The sequence below is a fragment of the Oncorhynchus gorbuscha genome, linkage group LG23 (assembly GCF_021184085.1).
Source record: "Oncorhynchus gorbuscha isolate QuinsamMale2020 ecotype Even-year linkage group LG23, OgorEven_v1.0, whole genome shotgun sequence".
Lineage (NCBI taxonomy): Eukaryota > Metazoa > Chordata > Actinopteri > Salmoniformes > Salmonidae > Oncorhynchus > Oncorhynchus gorbuscha.
Genome location: NC_060195.1, coordinates 29,975,728 through 29,992,945, shown reverse-complemented (window position 1 = coordinate 29,992,945; position 17,218 = coordinate 29,975,728). Strand labels below are relative to the sequence as shown.

Genomic DNA, 17,218 nt, shown 5'->3' with positions numbered 1-17,218 from the left:
TATTACTGTTGACTGTCTCTGAATACATCCTCTACCAGTTATTACTGTTGACCGTCTCTGAATACATCCTCTACCAGTTACTACTGTTGACTGTCTCTGAATACATCCTCTACCAGTTATTACTGTTGACTGTCTCTGAATACAACCTCTACCAGTTATTACTGTTGACTGTCTCTGAACACAACCTCTACCAGTGATTACTGTTGACTGTCTCTGAACACAACCTCTACCAGTTATTACTGTTGACTGTCTCTGAACACAACGTTAGGCCACTTGTTTCATCCTATATCCTTGTATCCCCAACCACACATCACAATCCTTATACTTGTCTTGACCTCCCTTTCTATTATTTATTGATCTATTCCCTCCATCCCTTCCCTGTTAAATCATGTATTCTCATCACTCTCCTTTCATCTCACTCCTCCTCCCCTGTTCTCCATCCCTCCATCGCTTCCCTGGTAAATCATGTATTCTCATCACTCTTCTTTCATATCACTCCTCCTCCCCTGTTCTCCATCCCTCCATCCCTACCCTGGTAACTCATGTATTCTCATCACTCTCCTTTCATCTAACTCCTACCCTATTCTCCATCCCTAACTCATGTAATCTAATCACTCTCCTTTCATCTCACTCCTCCTCCCCTATTCTCCATCCCTCTTCCTTCCACAATCTCTTCCTGTCTCACTGTAACTTTGTGGTAGATGTTAGAGTAGGAGTTGTGGGTGTTGGGTTGGGTTGGGGAGGATTAGAGTGTGGCACACTGGGGAATTTGGCACAGGGGGAAGAATTACTTGTGTCATGCACAAAGTAGATGTCCTAATCGACTTGCCAAAACTGTAGTTTGTTAACAAGAAATTTGTGGAGTGGTTGAAAAACGAATTTTAATGACTCCAACCTAAGTATATGTAAACTTCCGACTTCAACTGTATGTACACAAAAGCACGACAAATGCAACGCAATCCTGTCCTAACCCTTTCCCACAGACATGACATACATAATATTATGTGTATGTATATTATACGAAACAGAATACAGACTGATAAACAGGGTATTTCTGACCACAGTGGCCTGTTCCTGTCTGGATCTTTGTACCCTTCTATCCCTGCAGACTCGTGTGTTATCTATACTGAACAAAAAAACACAAAAGGCAACAATTTCAAAGATTTTACAGAGTTTAAGTTCCTATAAGGAAATCAGTCAATTTAAATAAATAAATTAGGTCCTAATCCATGGATTTCACATGACTGGGCAATGGGTGCAGCCTTGGGTGGGCCTGGCACTGATTGGCTGGGAAGTCAAGCCCAGCCAATCAGAATGAGTTTTTCCCCACAAAAGGGCTTTATTACAGACATAAATACTCCTCAGCACCTCAATATGCCACAGCTGTCAGGTGGATGGATTATCTTGGCAAAGGAGAAATGCTCACTAACAGGGATGTAAAAAAAATCTGTACACAACATTTGAGAGAAATAAGCTTTTTGTGCATATGGAACATTTCTGGGATTTTTTTTTTTAGCTCATGACACATTGGACCAAAACTTTACATGCGTTTATATATTTTTTCAGTATGGAACCTAAACAGGAGAACCCGTTGAAGAACCCTTTTTGGATTCCATGTAGAACCCCTTTCCACAGAGGGTTCTTCATGGAACCCAAAATGACTCTACCTGGAAACATAAGAGGGTTTTTACCTGGAACCAAAAAGGTTTATCCTATGGGGACAGCTAAAGAACCCTTTTGGAACCCTTTATTCTAAGAGTGTAGATAAGTGGTTTAGCTCCATTCCCCACAGTAGGACAACAACACTAACTCTGCTCTAACCATGCTCCATTCATCAACATGGGAAAACAACACTAACTCTGCCCTAACCATGCTCCATTCCCCACAGTAGGACAACAACACTAACTCTGCTCTAACCATGCTCCATTCATCACCATGGGAAAACAACACTAACTCTGCCCTAACCATGCTCCATTCCCCACAGTGGGACAACAACACTAACTCTGCCCTAACCAAGCTCCATTCCCCACAGTGGGACAACAACACTAACTCTGCTCTAACCAAGCTCCATTCATCACCATGGGACAACAACACTAACTCTGCCCTAACCATGCTCCATTCCCCACAGTGGGACAACAACACTAACTCTGACCTAACCATGCTCCATTCCCCACAGTGGGACAACAACACTAACTCTGCTCTAACCATGCTCCATTCCCCACAGTGGGACACCAAAACTAACTATGCTCTAACCATGCACCATTCATCACCATGGAACAACAACACTAACTCTGCCCTAACCAAGCTCCATTCCCCACAGTGGGACAACAACACTAACTCTGCTCTAACCATGCTCCATTCATCACCATGGGACAACAACACTAACTCTGCTCCATTCCCCACAGTGGGACAACAACACTAACTCTGCCCTAACCATGCTCCATTCCCCACAGTGGGACAACAACACTAACTCTGACCTAACCATGCTCCATTCCCCACAGTAGGACAACAACACTAACTCTGCTCTAACCATGCTCCATTCATCACCATGGGAAAACAACACTAACTCTGCCCTAACCATGCTCCATTCCCCACAGTGGGACAACAACACTAACTCTGCCCTAACCAAGCTCCATTCCCCACAGTGGGACAACAACACTAACTCTGCTCTAACCAAGCTCCATTCATCACCATGGGACAACAACACTAACTCTGCCCTAACCATGCTCCATTCCCCACAGTGGGACAACAACACTAACTCTGCCCTAACCATGCTCCATTCCCCACAGTGGGACAACAACACTAACTCTGACCTAACCAAGCTCCATTCCCCACAGTGGGACAACAACACTAACTCTGCCCTAACCAAGCTCCATTCCCCACAGTGGGACAACAACACTAACTCTGCTCTAACCAAGCTCCATTCATCACCATGGGACAACAACACTAACTCTGCCCTAACCATGCTCCATTCCCCACAGTGGGACAACAACACTAACTCTGACCTAACCATGCTCCATTCCCCACAGTGGGACAACAACACTAACTCTGCTCTAACCATGCTCCATTCCCACAGTGGGACACCAAAACTAACTATGCTCTAACCATGCACCATTCATCACCATGGAACAACAACACTAACTCTGCCCTAACCAAGCTCCATTCCCCACAGTGGGACAACAACACTAACTCTGCTCTAACCATGCTCCATTCATCACCATGGGACAACAACACTAACTCTGCTCCATTCACCACAGTGGGACAACAACACTAACTCTGCCCTAACCATGCTCCATTCCCCACAGTGGGACAACAACACTAACTCTGACCTAACCATGCTCCATTCCCCACAGTGGGACAACAACACTAACTCTGCTCTAACCATGCTCCATTCCCCACAGTGGGACACCAAAACTAACTATGCTCTAACCATGCTCCATTCATCACCATGGGACAACAACACTAACTCTGCCCTAACCAAGCTCCATTCCCCACAGTGGGACAACAACACTAACTCTGCTCTAACCATGCTCCATTCATCACCATGGGACAACAACACTAACTCTGCTCCATTCCCCACAGTGGGACAACAACACTAACTCTGACCTAACCATGCTCCATTCCCCACAGTGGGACAACAACACTAACTCTGCTCTAACCATGCTCCATTCTCCACAGTGGGACACCAAAACTAGCTCTGCCCTAACCATGCTCCATTCATCACCATGGGACAACAACACTAACTCTGCCCTAACCATGCTCCATTCATCACCATGGCACAACAACACTAACTCTGCCCTAACCAAGCTCCATTCATCACCATGGGACAACAACACTAACTCTGCTCCATTCCCCACAGTGGGACAACAACACTAACTCTGCCCTAACCATGATCCATTCATCACCATGGGACAACAACACTAACTCTGCTCTCACCATGCTCCATTCACCACCATGGGACAACAACACTAACTCTGTTCTAACCATGCTCCATTCACCACCATGGGACAACAACACTAACTCTGCCCTAACCATGCTCCATTCATCACCATGGGACAACAACACTAACTCTGCTCTAACTATGCTCCATTCACCACCATGAGACAACAACCCTAACTCTGCCCTAACCATGGTCCATTCATCACCATGGGACAACAACACTAACTCTGCCCTAATTATGGTCCATTCACCACCATGGGACAAAAACACTAACGCTGCCCTAACCATGGTCCATTCACCACCATGGGACAACAACCCTAACTCTGCTCTAACCATGCTCCATTCACCACCATGGGACAACAACACTAACTCTGCCCTAATTATGGTCCATTCACCACCATGGGACAAAAACACTATCTCTGCTCTAACCATGCTCCATTCCCCACCATAGGACAACAACACTAACTCTGCTCTAACCATGCTCCATTCCCCACAGTGGGACAACAACACTATCTCTGCTCTAACCATGCTCCATTCCCCACAGTGGGACAACAACACTATCTCTGCTCTAACCATGCTCCATTCCCCACAGTGGGACAACAACACTAACTCTGCCCTAACCATGCTCCATTCATCACCATGGGACAACAACATTAACTCTGCCCTAACCATGCTCCATTCCCCACAGTGGGACAACAACACTAACTCTGCCCTAACCATGCTCCATTCCCCACAGTGGGACAACAACACTATCTCTGCTCTAACCATGCTCCATTCCCCACAGTGGGACAACAACACTAACTCTGCCCTAACCATGCTCCATTCCCCACAGTGGGACAACAACACTAACTCTGCCCTAACCATGCTCCATTCATCACCATGGGACAAGAACACTAACTCTGCCCTAACCATGCTCCATTCCCCACAGTGGAACAACAACACTATCTCTGCTCTAACCATGCTCCATTCCCCACAGTGGGACAACAACACTATCTCTGCTCTAACCATGCTCTATTCCCCACAGTGGGACAACAACACTAACTCTGCCCTAACCATGCTCCATTCATCACCATGGGACAACAACACTAACTCTGCCCTAACCATGCTCCATTCCCCACAGTGGGACAACAACACTAACTCTGCCCTAACCATGCTCCATTCATCACCATGGGACAACAACACTAACTCTGCCCTAACCATTCTCCATTCCCCACAGTGGGACAACAACACTAACTCTGCCCTAACCATGCTCCATTCATCACCATGGGAAAACAACACTAACTCTGCCCTAACCATGCTCCATTCCCCACAGTGGGACAACAACACTAACTCTGCCCTAACCATGCTCCATTCCCCACCATAGGACAACAACACTAACTCTGCCCTAATTATGGTCCATTCACCACCATGGGACAACAACCCTAACGCTGCCCTAACCATGGTCCATTCACCACCATGGGACAACAACCCTAACTCTGCCCTAACCATGCTCCATTCACCACAGTGGGACAACAACACTAACTCTGCCCTAACCATGCTCCATTCATCACCATGGGACAACAACACTAACTCTGCCCTAACCATGCTCCATTCCCCACAGTGGGACAACAACACTAACTCTGCCCTAACCATGCTCCATTCATCACCATGGGACAACAACATTAACTCTGCCCTAACCATGCTCCATTCCCCACAGTGGGACAACAACACTAACTCTGCCCTAACCATGGTCCATTCACCACCATGGGACAGCAATACTAATGCTCTACTCACACCTTATGGACAGGCCATAGGGAGGGAGGGGGGATGGGAAGAATGAGAGACATGTGTAAGGAAGGGAGGGAGGGAGGGAGGGAGGGAGGGAGGGAGGGAGGGAGGGAGGGAGGGAGGGAGGGAGGGAGGGAGGGAGGGAGGGAGGGAGGGAGGGAGGGAGGGAGGGAGGGAGGGAGGAAGGGAGGGAGGGAGGGAGGGAGGGAGGGAGGGAGGGAGGGAGGGAGGAGGGAGGGAGGGAGGGAGGGAGGGAGGGAGGGAGGGAGGGAGGGAGGGAGGGAGGGAGGGAGGGAGGGAGGGAGGGACTGATTGAAAGGTAGGAAAAAAAACAAGAGGAGCGAGAGGAAAACAGATAAAGACTCATGACTGAAGCAGAAAACAGAGGGATAAATAAAGCAGAAAGTTATGGAAGAGAAAGAAAGTGAAACGGAATGGTGAAAGCAGTTTAAAGAAAGAGGTTATAGGAGAGAGATAACATCTAATATAATTTCATCTTATATAAATTAGAGTTCTCTTATAGAACTTGAGAAACTTCTGATTCAAACTGATAAATCTTACATGTTGCACACTAAATCATTGATGAGTTTAGGACATGAATGATACTACAGATTCACCTACAGTACAGTGTGCTCTCCTCTTGAATACTGATTCTCTAGCTAGTGGGAGGGTGCTGTAGACTTGCAGTTCAGAGAGTTTAAACGTTCTGTGCAGTAGTTAGGTAGACCTGAGAAGAGGGCTGGAACAATCCATGATTCTAGCATCACACCAGGGAGAGCAATGACTAGTACACTATCACTCTGGGGTTACTGAACCCATAATGTGGTCATGCAAGTACGTGCACGCACGCACGCACGCACGCACGCACGCACGCACGCACGCACGCACGCACGCACGCACGCACGCACACACACACACACACACACACACACACACACACACACACACACACACACACACACACACACACACACACACACACACACACACACACACACTGCATATTGTCTCTAAAAACGAACAGACCAACAGACCACACAAGACAAACACCGTAGAAGCATTTACAGCGTTGTTTGAGTTCTGCTAATAATCTGTCAGAATCAAATGATGTGACGCTGTTATTATAAATGTTGTTTATGCTTAGCATATGGAGCTGCCTTCAGCAGAGTTGACATATAGCAGTGTCTCCTCTTACACGGCTGCTCATTCAGCACGGGGTCTACTTCATCATCAGTGTTCATTAAAAACACCACTTCATCATCAATGCTTATTAGCAGCATTAGTGCTGCAATCAGCGTCTTTCAGAGCAAGCTGTCTCTGGGAATTAGCTCGGTAATACAAGGACACTATCCCTGCGTGTGTGGGAGGGGTGGGGGGGGGTGTACAAGCCCGTAAACGAGTGTGTACATGCGTGAGTGTGTGTATGCGCGCATACATCTGTATATGCTTGTAAGTGTTAGATGGGGAGAAGGAGGCATACACACACACACACTTACTGAGAGTAAAGCATGCGTGAGCGGACAATGAACTTGAAGATGTACTCCAGGGCTTTGAGGGTGCGTAGGTAGTTCTCACACTGCTCCCCTCGACTGGACACATCCAGATACCTCTTCAACACAGACATCAACTTCCTGGGGAGGAGAGGGAGATGGGAGAGGGGGGGAGTGGGGGTGGGAAAATCTTCATTTTCAAACACACACACCACAGCACACTAGGACTATGCTTATACACCATACAGTTCCCAGGAATGGCCTTGGGCTTGTTGGCTAACTGGATTAAAACAATCCAATCCTCTAGAACAATAACAGTTATTACGGAGGATAAGACTATTACTAAAGTGCAACACAATCTGAGGATGCTGTTTAGAGGCTGTCTGAGTCCTAAAAGTTAAATGTAACATCTGGAAAAACTATAACGACATGGCTAGAACTGGGGAAGTCGGTGAGTTGACACATAGGAGGATCCTCCATTTTAACACAGATTGGAGGGGAGGGGGCAGAGAGAGGAGAGAGATGGATAAAGTGAGAAAGAGAGAGAGACTAGAGAGTAGCATTGGGTATTTTAGAGCTAAGACTCAGTGAGCCCAGTTTGATTATTCTGGCCAGCCTTCAGTAAAGTGTGAAGGTCAAGTAAGCCACCTTATGCTGGTTTCTCAGCCCATAGACTTCTACTGCAGCCCTCAGGCACACAGTATTCACACTGTCACCTGGTGGCTGATTCATGCATTATATACTGACCATACCTCTCTGTTCACATGCACGAGCGCTGCAAAATACATTTACACATAAATTCAGCAAAAAAAGAAATGTCTCTTTTTCGGGACCCTGTCTCTCAAAGTTAATTCATAAAAATATAAATAAACTTCACAGATCTTTATTGTAAAGGGTTTAAAAACTGTTTCCCATGCTTGTTCAATGATCCATAAATAATTAATGGACATGCACCTGTGGAACGGTCTTTAAGACACTAACAGCTTACAGACGGTAGGCAATTAAGGTCACAGTTATGAAAACTTAGGACACTAAAGAGGCCTTTCTGCTGACTCTGAAAAACATCAAAAGAAAGATGCCCAGGGTCCCTGCTCATCTGCGTGAACGTGCCTTAGGCATGCTGCAAGGAGGCATGAGGACTGCAGATGTGGCCAAGACAGCCCTACAGGGAGACAGGATGGACAGCTGATCGTCCTCGCAGTGGCAGACCACGTTTAACAACACCTGCACAGGATAGGTACATCCGAACATCACACCTGCGGGACAGGTACAGGATGGCAACAACAACTGCCCGAGTTACACCAGGAATGTACAATCCCTCCATCATTGCTCAGACTGTCCGCAATAGGCTGAGAGAGGCTGGACTGATGGCTTGTAGGCCTGTTGTAAGGCAGACAGGACTGGCAAAAAGTGCTCTTCACTGACCAGTCGCGGTTTTCTCTCACCAGGAGTGTGGTCGGATTCGCGTTTAACATTGAAGGAATAAGCATTACACCGAGGCCTGTACTCTGGAGCGGGAACGATGTGAAGGTGGATGGTCCGTCATGGTCTGGGGCGGTGTGTCACATCATCATTGGACTGTGCTTGTTGTCATTGCAGGAAATCTCAGCACTGTGCATTACAGGGTAGACATCCTCCTACCTCATGTGGTACCCTTCCTGCAAGCTCATCCTGACATGACCCTCCAGCATGACAATGCCACCAGTCATACTGCTCGTTCTGTGCGTGATTTCCTGCAAGACAGGAATGTCAGTGTTCTGCCATGGCCGACGAAGAGCCCGGAATTCAAACCCATTGAGCACGTCTGGGACCTGTTGGATCGGAGGGTGAGGGCTAGGGACATTCCCCGCAGAAATGTCCGGGAACTTGCAGGTGCCTTGGTGGAAGAGTAGGGTAACATCTCACAGCAAGAACTGGCAAATATGGTGCAGTCCATGATGAGGAAATGCACTGCAGTACTTAATGCAGCTGATAGCCACACCAGATACTGACTGTTAAGTTTGATTTGACCCCCCCCCCTTTGTTCAGGGACACATTATTCAATTTCTGTTAGTCACATGGCTGTGGAACTTGTTCAGTTTATATCTCATTTGATTTCTCAGGTATAGTTCTCCGCCAAACCCAGATTCGTCCGTCGGACTGGCAGATGGTAAAGTGTGATTCATCACTCCAGAGAACGCATTTCCACTGCTCCAGAGTCCAATGGCAGTGAGCTTTACACCACTCCAGCCAACGCTTGGCATTGCGCATGGTTGTCTTAGTTATGTGTGCGGCTGCTCTGCCATGGAAACCCATTTCATGAAGCTCCCAACGAACAGATCTTGTGCTGAAGATGCTTCCAGAGGCAGTTTGGAACTCAGTAGTGAGTGTAGCAACTGAGGACAGACGATTTTTACGCGCTACGCGCTTCAGCACTCGGTGGTCCAGTTCTGTGAGCTTGTGTGGCCTACCACTACGCGGCTGAGCCGTTGTTGCTCCTTGACGTTTACACTTCACAATAACAGCACTTACAGTTGACACTTCACAATAACAGCACTTACAGTTGACTGGGGCAGCTCTAGCAGGGCAGAGAACGCCGCAGCCCGTCTGGTGTTCAACCTTCCCAAGTTCTCTCACGTCACCCCGCTCCTCCGTTCTCTCCACTGGCTTCCAGTTGAAGCTCGCATCCGCTACAAGACCATGGTGGTTGCCTACGGAGCTGTGAGGGGAACGGCACCTCAGTACCTCCAGGCTCTGATCAGGCCCTACTCCCAAACAAGGGCACTGCGTTCATCCACCTCTGGCCTGCTCGCCTCCCTACCACTGAGGAAGTACAGCTCCCGCTCAGCCCAGTCAAAACTGTTCGCTGCTCTGGCCCCCCAATGGTGGAACAAACTCCCTCACGACGCCAGGACAGCGGAGTCAATCACCACCTTCCGGAGACACCTGAAACCCCACCTCTTTAAGGAATACCTAGGATAGGATAAGTATCCCCCCCCCTTTAAGATTTAGATGCACTATTGTAAGTGACTGTTCCACTGGATGTCATAAGGTGAATGCACCAATTTGTAAGTCGCTCTGGATAAGAGCGTCTGCTAAATGACTTAAATGTAAATGTAAATGTAAAACTTATTGGAAAGGTGGCATCCTTTGACGGTGCTGCGTTGAAAGTAATTGAGCTTTTCACTAAGGCCATTCTACTACCAATGTTTGTCTATGGAAATTGTATAGCTATGTGCTCCATTTTACATACCTGTCAGCAACAAGTGTGGCTGAAATAGCCGAATCCACTAGTTTGAAGAGGTGTCCACATACTTTTATATACAGTCCCTTCAGAAAGTATTCAGACCCCTTGACTTTTCCACATTTTGTTTGTCTTATTCTAAAACATATTAAATAGTTTTCCCACATCAATACACAATACCCGTTAATTCAACACATTTTTGACATTTTTGAAATAACATAACTAATCTGAAATAACACAAGTGTTCAGACCCTTTACTCAGTACTTTGTTGAAGCACCTTTGGCAACGATTACAGCATTGAGTCTTCTTGGGTATGAGGCTACAGGAGTTACTCCCATTGTTCTCTGCAGATCCTCTCAAGCTCTGTCAGGTTAAATTGGGAGCGTTTCTGCACAGCTATTTCCAGGTCTCTCCAGAGATGTTCGATCGAATTCAAGTCCGGGCTCCAGCTGGGCCACTCAAGGACATTCAAAGACTTGTCCCGAAGCCACACCTGCTTTGTCTTTGCTGTGTGCTTAGGGCCTTTGTCCTGGTAGAAGGTAAACCCAGTCTAGGATCCTGAGTGCTCTGGAGCACATTTTCATCAAGGATCTCTCTGTACTTTTCTACCTTCATCTTTGCCTTGATCCTTCAGTCCCTGCCGCTGTAAAACATCCCGGCAGCATGATGTTGCCACCACCAAGCTTCACCATAGGGACGGTGCCTGGTTTCTCAAGACGTGACGCTTGACATTCAGGCCTACTAGTTCAATCTTGGTTTCATCAGCCCAAAGAATCTTGTTTCTCATGGTCTGAGAGACTTTAGGTGCCTTTTGGCAAACTCCAAGTTGGCTTTCATGTGCCTTTTACTGAGGAGTGGCTTCCCGTCTGGCCACTCTACCATAGAGGCCTGATTGGTGGAGTGCTGCAGAGATGGTTGTCCTTCTGGAAGGTACTCCCATCTCCACAGAGGAACTCTGGAGCTCTGTCAGTGTGACCATCGTATTCTTGGTCAACTCCCTGACCTTGGACCTTCTCCCCCGATTGCTCTAGGAAGAGTCTTTGTGGTTCCAAACTTCTTACATTTAAAAATGATGTAGGCCATTGTGTTCTCGGGGACCTTCAATGCTGCAGACATTTTTTGGTACCCTTCTCGAGATCTGTGTCTCGACACAATCCTGTCTCAGGGCTCTATGGACAATTACTTCGACCTCATGGCCTGGTTTTTGCTCTGACATGCACTGTCAAACGTGGGACCTTATATAGACAGGTGCGTGCCTTTTCAAATCATGTCCAATCATTTGAATTTACCACAGGTGTACTCCAATCAAGTTGTAGAAACATCTCAAGGATGATCAATGGAAACAGGATGCACCTGAGCTCAATTTTAAATAAGGTATTTCTGTTTTAGATTTTTTTTATATATTTGCAAAAATGTTTAAAAAAAAAACGTTTTTGCTTTGTCATTATGGGTCATTGTGTGTAGATTGCTGAGATTTAAAAAATATTTATATTTAATCCATTTTAGAATACGATTATCGTGAATACGTAATTTCCCTAATAATCCTTCACTCGCGCTAAAGAGGGAGGCTTGTGCTGCTGGTGTTGCCACATGTGCAGATCAAATACACAGCTGGAACTCTGATTCAGCCTGGTTACATGTCCTAACAATTATAAAGATTGCTCATAAATAAATGTTTTAATTGGCGTATGCTTACCTTGATTTTGAACATACACTGATTAAGATAAGCAGAGTAAAGTGTTTACATGACTATTGCCTACTGCCATAATCAGTTTAAAATTGAATTATTAGTGTGCATGTAAACATACCATACCCTACCTGAAACCAGCACTATCATGAGGCCTACATCATCTGTCATCATAATGCTAATGATGACACTCGTCATTCAACAGTTTAAAATCAATGTGTTCATCATCTCCTGTGGAAATGTCATTATGAGTCTGACATGTTGAGTCATTATCAATACAGCTTACTGCTTTAACTACACTGTCTTACTAGTAATGTGAAAGTGATGGCATTTCCAAGGAAATTGGAAATACAATACATTATTATTACAATGATGGCATTAAAGTCTTCATCAGGCTGCTTCTAAGACAATAAGACAGTGAGACAGTGAGAAGAGGAGGGGTTGGACACGGGAAGAGGAGGGGTTGGACAGCGGACGAGGAGGGGTTGGACACCGGAAGTTGTACTGACTTGTAGGCCAGCGTGGCGCTGAAGTGTTGTTTAATGTAGGCCTCCAACACCGTGTTAAAATGCTGGAACTTCCTGTCTGCTATCAGACCAATGATGTAGATCTGAGACAGAGAGAGCGAGAGGTAGAGAGAGCGAGAGAGAGGTCGAGAGAGAGTAGTAGAGAGAGCGAGAGGGGGAGAGAGAGGTAGAGAGAGAGAGGGGAGGAGAGGAAGGGATAACAGTTGTATTTGATATGGTGAGAGAGCTGGCCTCATTGGTACAAAGACACACAGACAAGCAACAGACAGACATACAGACATGTTTATTCAGAGTGAGAATAACAGAGGCATATGGACAGAGATTCGAGAGACATCCACATGCAGAAACTGACAGAGAACAGAGCAGGTACAAGAGTGACAGAGAATATAAGTGAGAGACATGAACACCCACACACACTCACTCACTCACCAGGGCGTCGAACACTAGGATGTCGTAGTCGTCAGTCTGGGAGTGTTCCATCATGATGGTGAACAGAGCATCCAGAGTGTCCTGGAGAAACTAGGAGGGGAAGAGAGGCCATGAGATCACACACACACACAGTAGACAGACACACACACACGCAGTACACAAACACACCTTGACCACTTCCTCTCCGTCGATGATCTTGAGTTTCTCCAGGTTTTCTTTGAGGAGCTCAGGACGAGTCCTCCATTTCAGTAGACCCAGCAAGCCCACTGAGAAGGAGAAAGACAACAATCCATCAATCCACAAATCTATCCATTCTTTAATCCACATATCTATAAATCGATCCATCAATCCACTTATCTATCCATCCATCCATCAATCCACATATCCTTCCATTAATCCATCCATCTATCCATCAATCCATCCACCATAACACATGTCCATCCATCCATCCATCCATTCATCCTTCCATCCATCAATCCACAGGTCCATCCATCCATCCATCCCATCCATCAATCCATCCATCATACCACACATCAATCCACACATCCATCCATCCATCCATCCACATATCCATCCACCAATCTATCCATCTATCCATCAATCCACATATCCATCCATCCATCCATTCATCAATCCACATACCCATCCATCCATCAATCCACATACCCATCCATCAATCAATAAAATTGAATAAATCAAAGTGCAATACAGAAACCCCGCCTAAAACCACAAACAGCAAGCAATGCAGATGTAGAAACAAGGTGGCTTGGAAAAACTCCCAAGAAAGGCAGGAATCTAGGAAGAAACCGAGAGAGGAACCAGGTTATGAGGGGTGGTCTGCACTCCTCTGGATGTGCCAGGTGGATATTATAAGAGAACAAAGCCATCCATCAATCCATACATCCACATATCCATCTATCCACATATCCATACATCCATCCATTCACATACACATCCATTAATCCATCCATCCATTCATCCATCCATCAATCCATTCATCCATCCATCAATCCACATATCCATCCATCCATCCACATATCCATCCATCCATCCACATATCCATCCACATATCCATCCATCAATCCACTTATCCATCCATCAAACCATCCATCAATTCATCAATCCACATATCCATCCATCCATCAATCCACATATCCATCCATCCATCAATCCACATATCCATCCTTCCAACTATCAATCCATCCACCAAACCACATATCCATCCATCCATCCATCAAACCACAAAAAATCCATCCATCCATTCATCCATCCATCAAACGACATATCCAACCATCCACCCACCAATCTATCAATCCATCCATTAATCCAAATGTCTATCAATCGATCAAGCCACATATCCATCCATGAATCAATTAATCCACATATCCATCCATCCATCCATCCGTCAAACCACATATCAATCCATCCATTCATTCATCCATCCAACCATCCATCCACCAAACCACATATCAATCCATCCATCCATCAATCAAACCACATATCAATCGATCCATCCATCCACCAATCCAATTATACATCCATCCATCAATCCACATATCCATCCATTAATCAATTAATCCACATATCCATCCATCCACAAATCCATCCACAAATCCATCCATCCATCCACCAAACCACATATCAATCCATCCATCCATCCACCAAACCATATATCAATCCATTCATCCATCCATCCATACTTCCTTTGAAAGCCCACATGACTTGGCCCTGCCCTGGGGGTTTGAGGGGGCTTGTTGAGGGGCCAGAGTTTTTGGAGAACCCCTTTTTAAGCCATGGCCAATACAATGGAAATGAACTAGGAAATAAATTCAAGCACCAGATTTAGTCCACGTGGAAATGGGTCTTTGGCAGTGAGAGGGAATGTACACATCGCCCCATTCACAGTCACTTTCCCCTGCCCAAGTAGAAACACACAAAAAACAACATACGCTCCCTTCTGTATGACATAGACCATGGTAAGCTCCCTCCATAGTGTAGACCACTGAAGATCCTGTACAGGTGTTAGTGTTCGGTAATTTCTTCCTCAGTAGTGAACCTGCCTGCCTGCTGTCCATCTGTTGACTGGGAGTACAGGTCCAGGTAGAGATGGATCATATCCCTCATCCGGACAGCTGCTCTTTGTGTGTGTGTGTGTGTGTGTGTGTGTGTGTGTGTGTGTGTGTGTGTGTGTGTGTGTGTGTGTGTGTGTGTGTGTGTGTGTGTGTGTGTGTGTGTGTGTGTGTGTGTGTGTGTGTGTGTGTGTGTGTGTGTGTGTGTGTGTGTGTGCGTGTGTGCGTGTGCGTGCGCGTGCGCGTGCGTGCGTGCGTGTGTCTGTGTGTGTGTGTGTGTGTGTGCGCGCGTGTGTGCGTGTGCGTGTGTGTGTGTGTTATATCTGGACTGGTGATTAACACTGCAGCACAGTTATCATTACAATGATGAACTGGCTTCTTCAGCAACAGCTGTTCCACAGCACCGGTATGCCATGCCAGGGCCCTGGCTGTGTGTGGGGGAAGTGCATGTGTGCGTTTGTGTGTATGACAAAACTACGACATACTCTGTCTGTTCTGAGACCACACACACACACACCGTTTTGAGTGAGCTTGGTGGAGCAGACGAGGGTTGAGATGGTGAAGCTGTCTCTGGAGCTGACAGACAGGCCTCCTACACTGCTGGTGCTGCGGCTCAGAGTCCCCGTCTTGTGAACGTCTACATAACGCGTAGAGGGTAGGGACAGGTACGAGTTCACATCCTCCATACGCTTACTGTCCCCCTGTAGAGAGAAGGAGAGAGACAGAGAGGGTGGGAAGAGAGAGATGGTGTGAGGAGAGAGAAAGAGGAGCGAGAGGGTGGGGTTATAGAGAGAGAGAGCGTAAGAGAGAACGATGGGAGAGAGAGAGTGCGGTAAGAGAGAGGGGGGAGAAAGAAGAGAGAGAGAGAGAGAGAGGGTGAGGTGATAGAGAGAGAGGGGGAAGAAAGAGGAGAGAGAGGGGGGAGAGAGAGAGTTTAGAGAGGGTTAAGTTTGGGAGTGAATCAACAGTAATTCATCTTCATTCCTTTTAGCACTTAATCAATAATTCCAGTTCATTTGGCAGTGAATCTATAATTATTCAGTTAGCCTGTTCAGTCGGTTGTGAAACTTTAATAATTCAGTGACCTTGGCGATTTGGCTGTGACTCTGACGTAATTCAATTATTCAGTTCATTTAACTGTGAATCTGTACTGGTTCATTTATAACGTTAATTCATTCGTTTTGTAGTTGTGTGAATCGGAGTTGATTCAGTTCTGACCTTGAAGACCACCAGGTCATGAAGCCCGTCCTTCAGCACGGTTCCATCTTCCTTCATCAGGCGAACAAACGCCATGGCAAAGTTCTTCTCACTCTTATCCTTAGCTACACAGAGAGAGAGAATTAAGATAATTCATTTAGTAGATGAAAGCAATGGCTTCCTCCCTGTCACATTGCTTTCAAACTTCCAACCCTTTCAGCTCAGTGATAAAGAAGGTAAGGATGAGGGCAGAGTTGGGTGTACTCACACTCCTGAGAGGAGCGGTGTCTGAACATGAAGCGCAGGTGGATCCTGTGCATCTCCTCCAGAGGGATGGCCACCTATAGGACGGAGGACAACATTACATCTCCTGTTAGGGCCCTGTGCTATAGGACAGAGGACAACATTACATCTCCTGTTAGGGCCCTGTGCTATAGGACGGAGGACAACATTACATCTCCTTTTAGGGCCCTGTGCTATAGGACAGAGGACAACATTACATCTCCTGTTAGGGCCCTGTGCTATAGGACGAAGGACAACATTACATCTCCTGTTAGGGCCCTGTGCTATAGGACGAAGGACAACATTACATCTCGTGTTAGGGCCCTGTGGTATAGGACGGAGGACAACATTACATCTCCTGTTAGGGCCCTGTGCTATAGGACGGAGGACAACATTACATCTCCTGCTAGGGCCCTGTGCTATAGGACGGAGGACAACATTACATCTCCTGTTAGGGCCCTGTGCTATAGGACGAAGGACAACGTTACATCTCGTGTTAGGGCCCTGTGGTATAGGACGGAGGACAACATTACATCTCCTGTCAGGGCCCTGTGCTATAGGACGGAGAACAACATTACATCTCCTGTCAGGCCCCTGTGCTATAGGA

General features: G+C 46.5%; 1 protein-coding gene across 2 annotated transcripts in view; it reads right to left on the bottom strand.

Moving 5' to 3' along the window:
* The window catches only part of LOC124011625 (dedicator of cytokinesis protein 2-like), a 206,049-nt gene that overhangs the window by 169,199 nt on the left and 19,632 nt on the right, over nucleotides 1-17,218 (bottom strand). For both annotated transcript variants that reach the window (XM_046325081.1, XM_046325082.1), the window contains exons 15-21: nucleotides 16,598-16,670; nucleotides 16,351-16,454; nucleotides 15,650-15,833; nucleotides 13,232-13,329; nucleotides 13,064-13,153; nucleotides 12,617-12,717; nucleotides 7,203-7,337 (exon numbers count right to left, since the gene is read on the bottom strand). In XM_046325081.1, coding sequence (XP_046181037.1) covers nucleotides 7,203-7,337; nucleotides 12,617-12,717; nucleotides 13,064-13,153; nucleotides 13,232-13,329; nucleotides 15,650-15,833; nucleotides 16,351-16,454; nucleotides 16,598-16,670 — 785 coding nt within the window. The remainder of the gene's footprint in view (nucleotides 1-7,202; nucleotides 7,338-12,616; nucleotides 12,718-13,063; nucleotides 13,154-13,231; nucleotides 13,330-15,649; nucleotides 15,834-16,350; nucleotides 16,455-16,597; nucleotides 16,671-17,218) is intronic.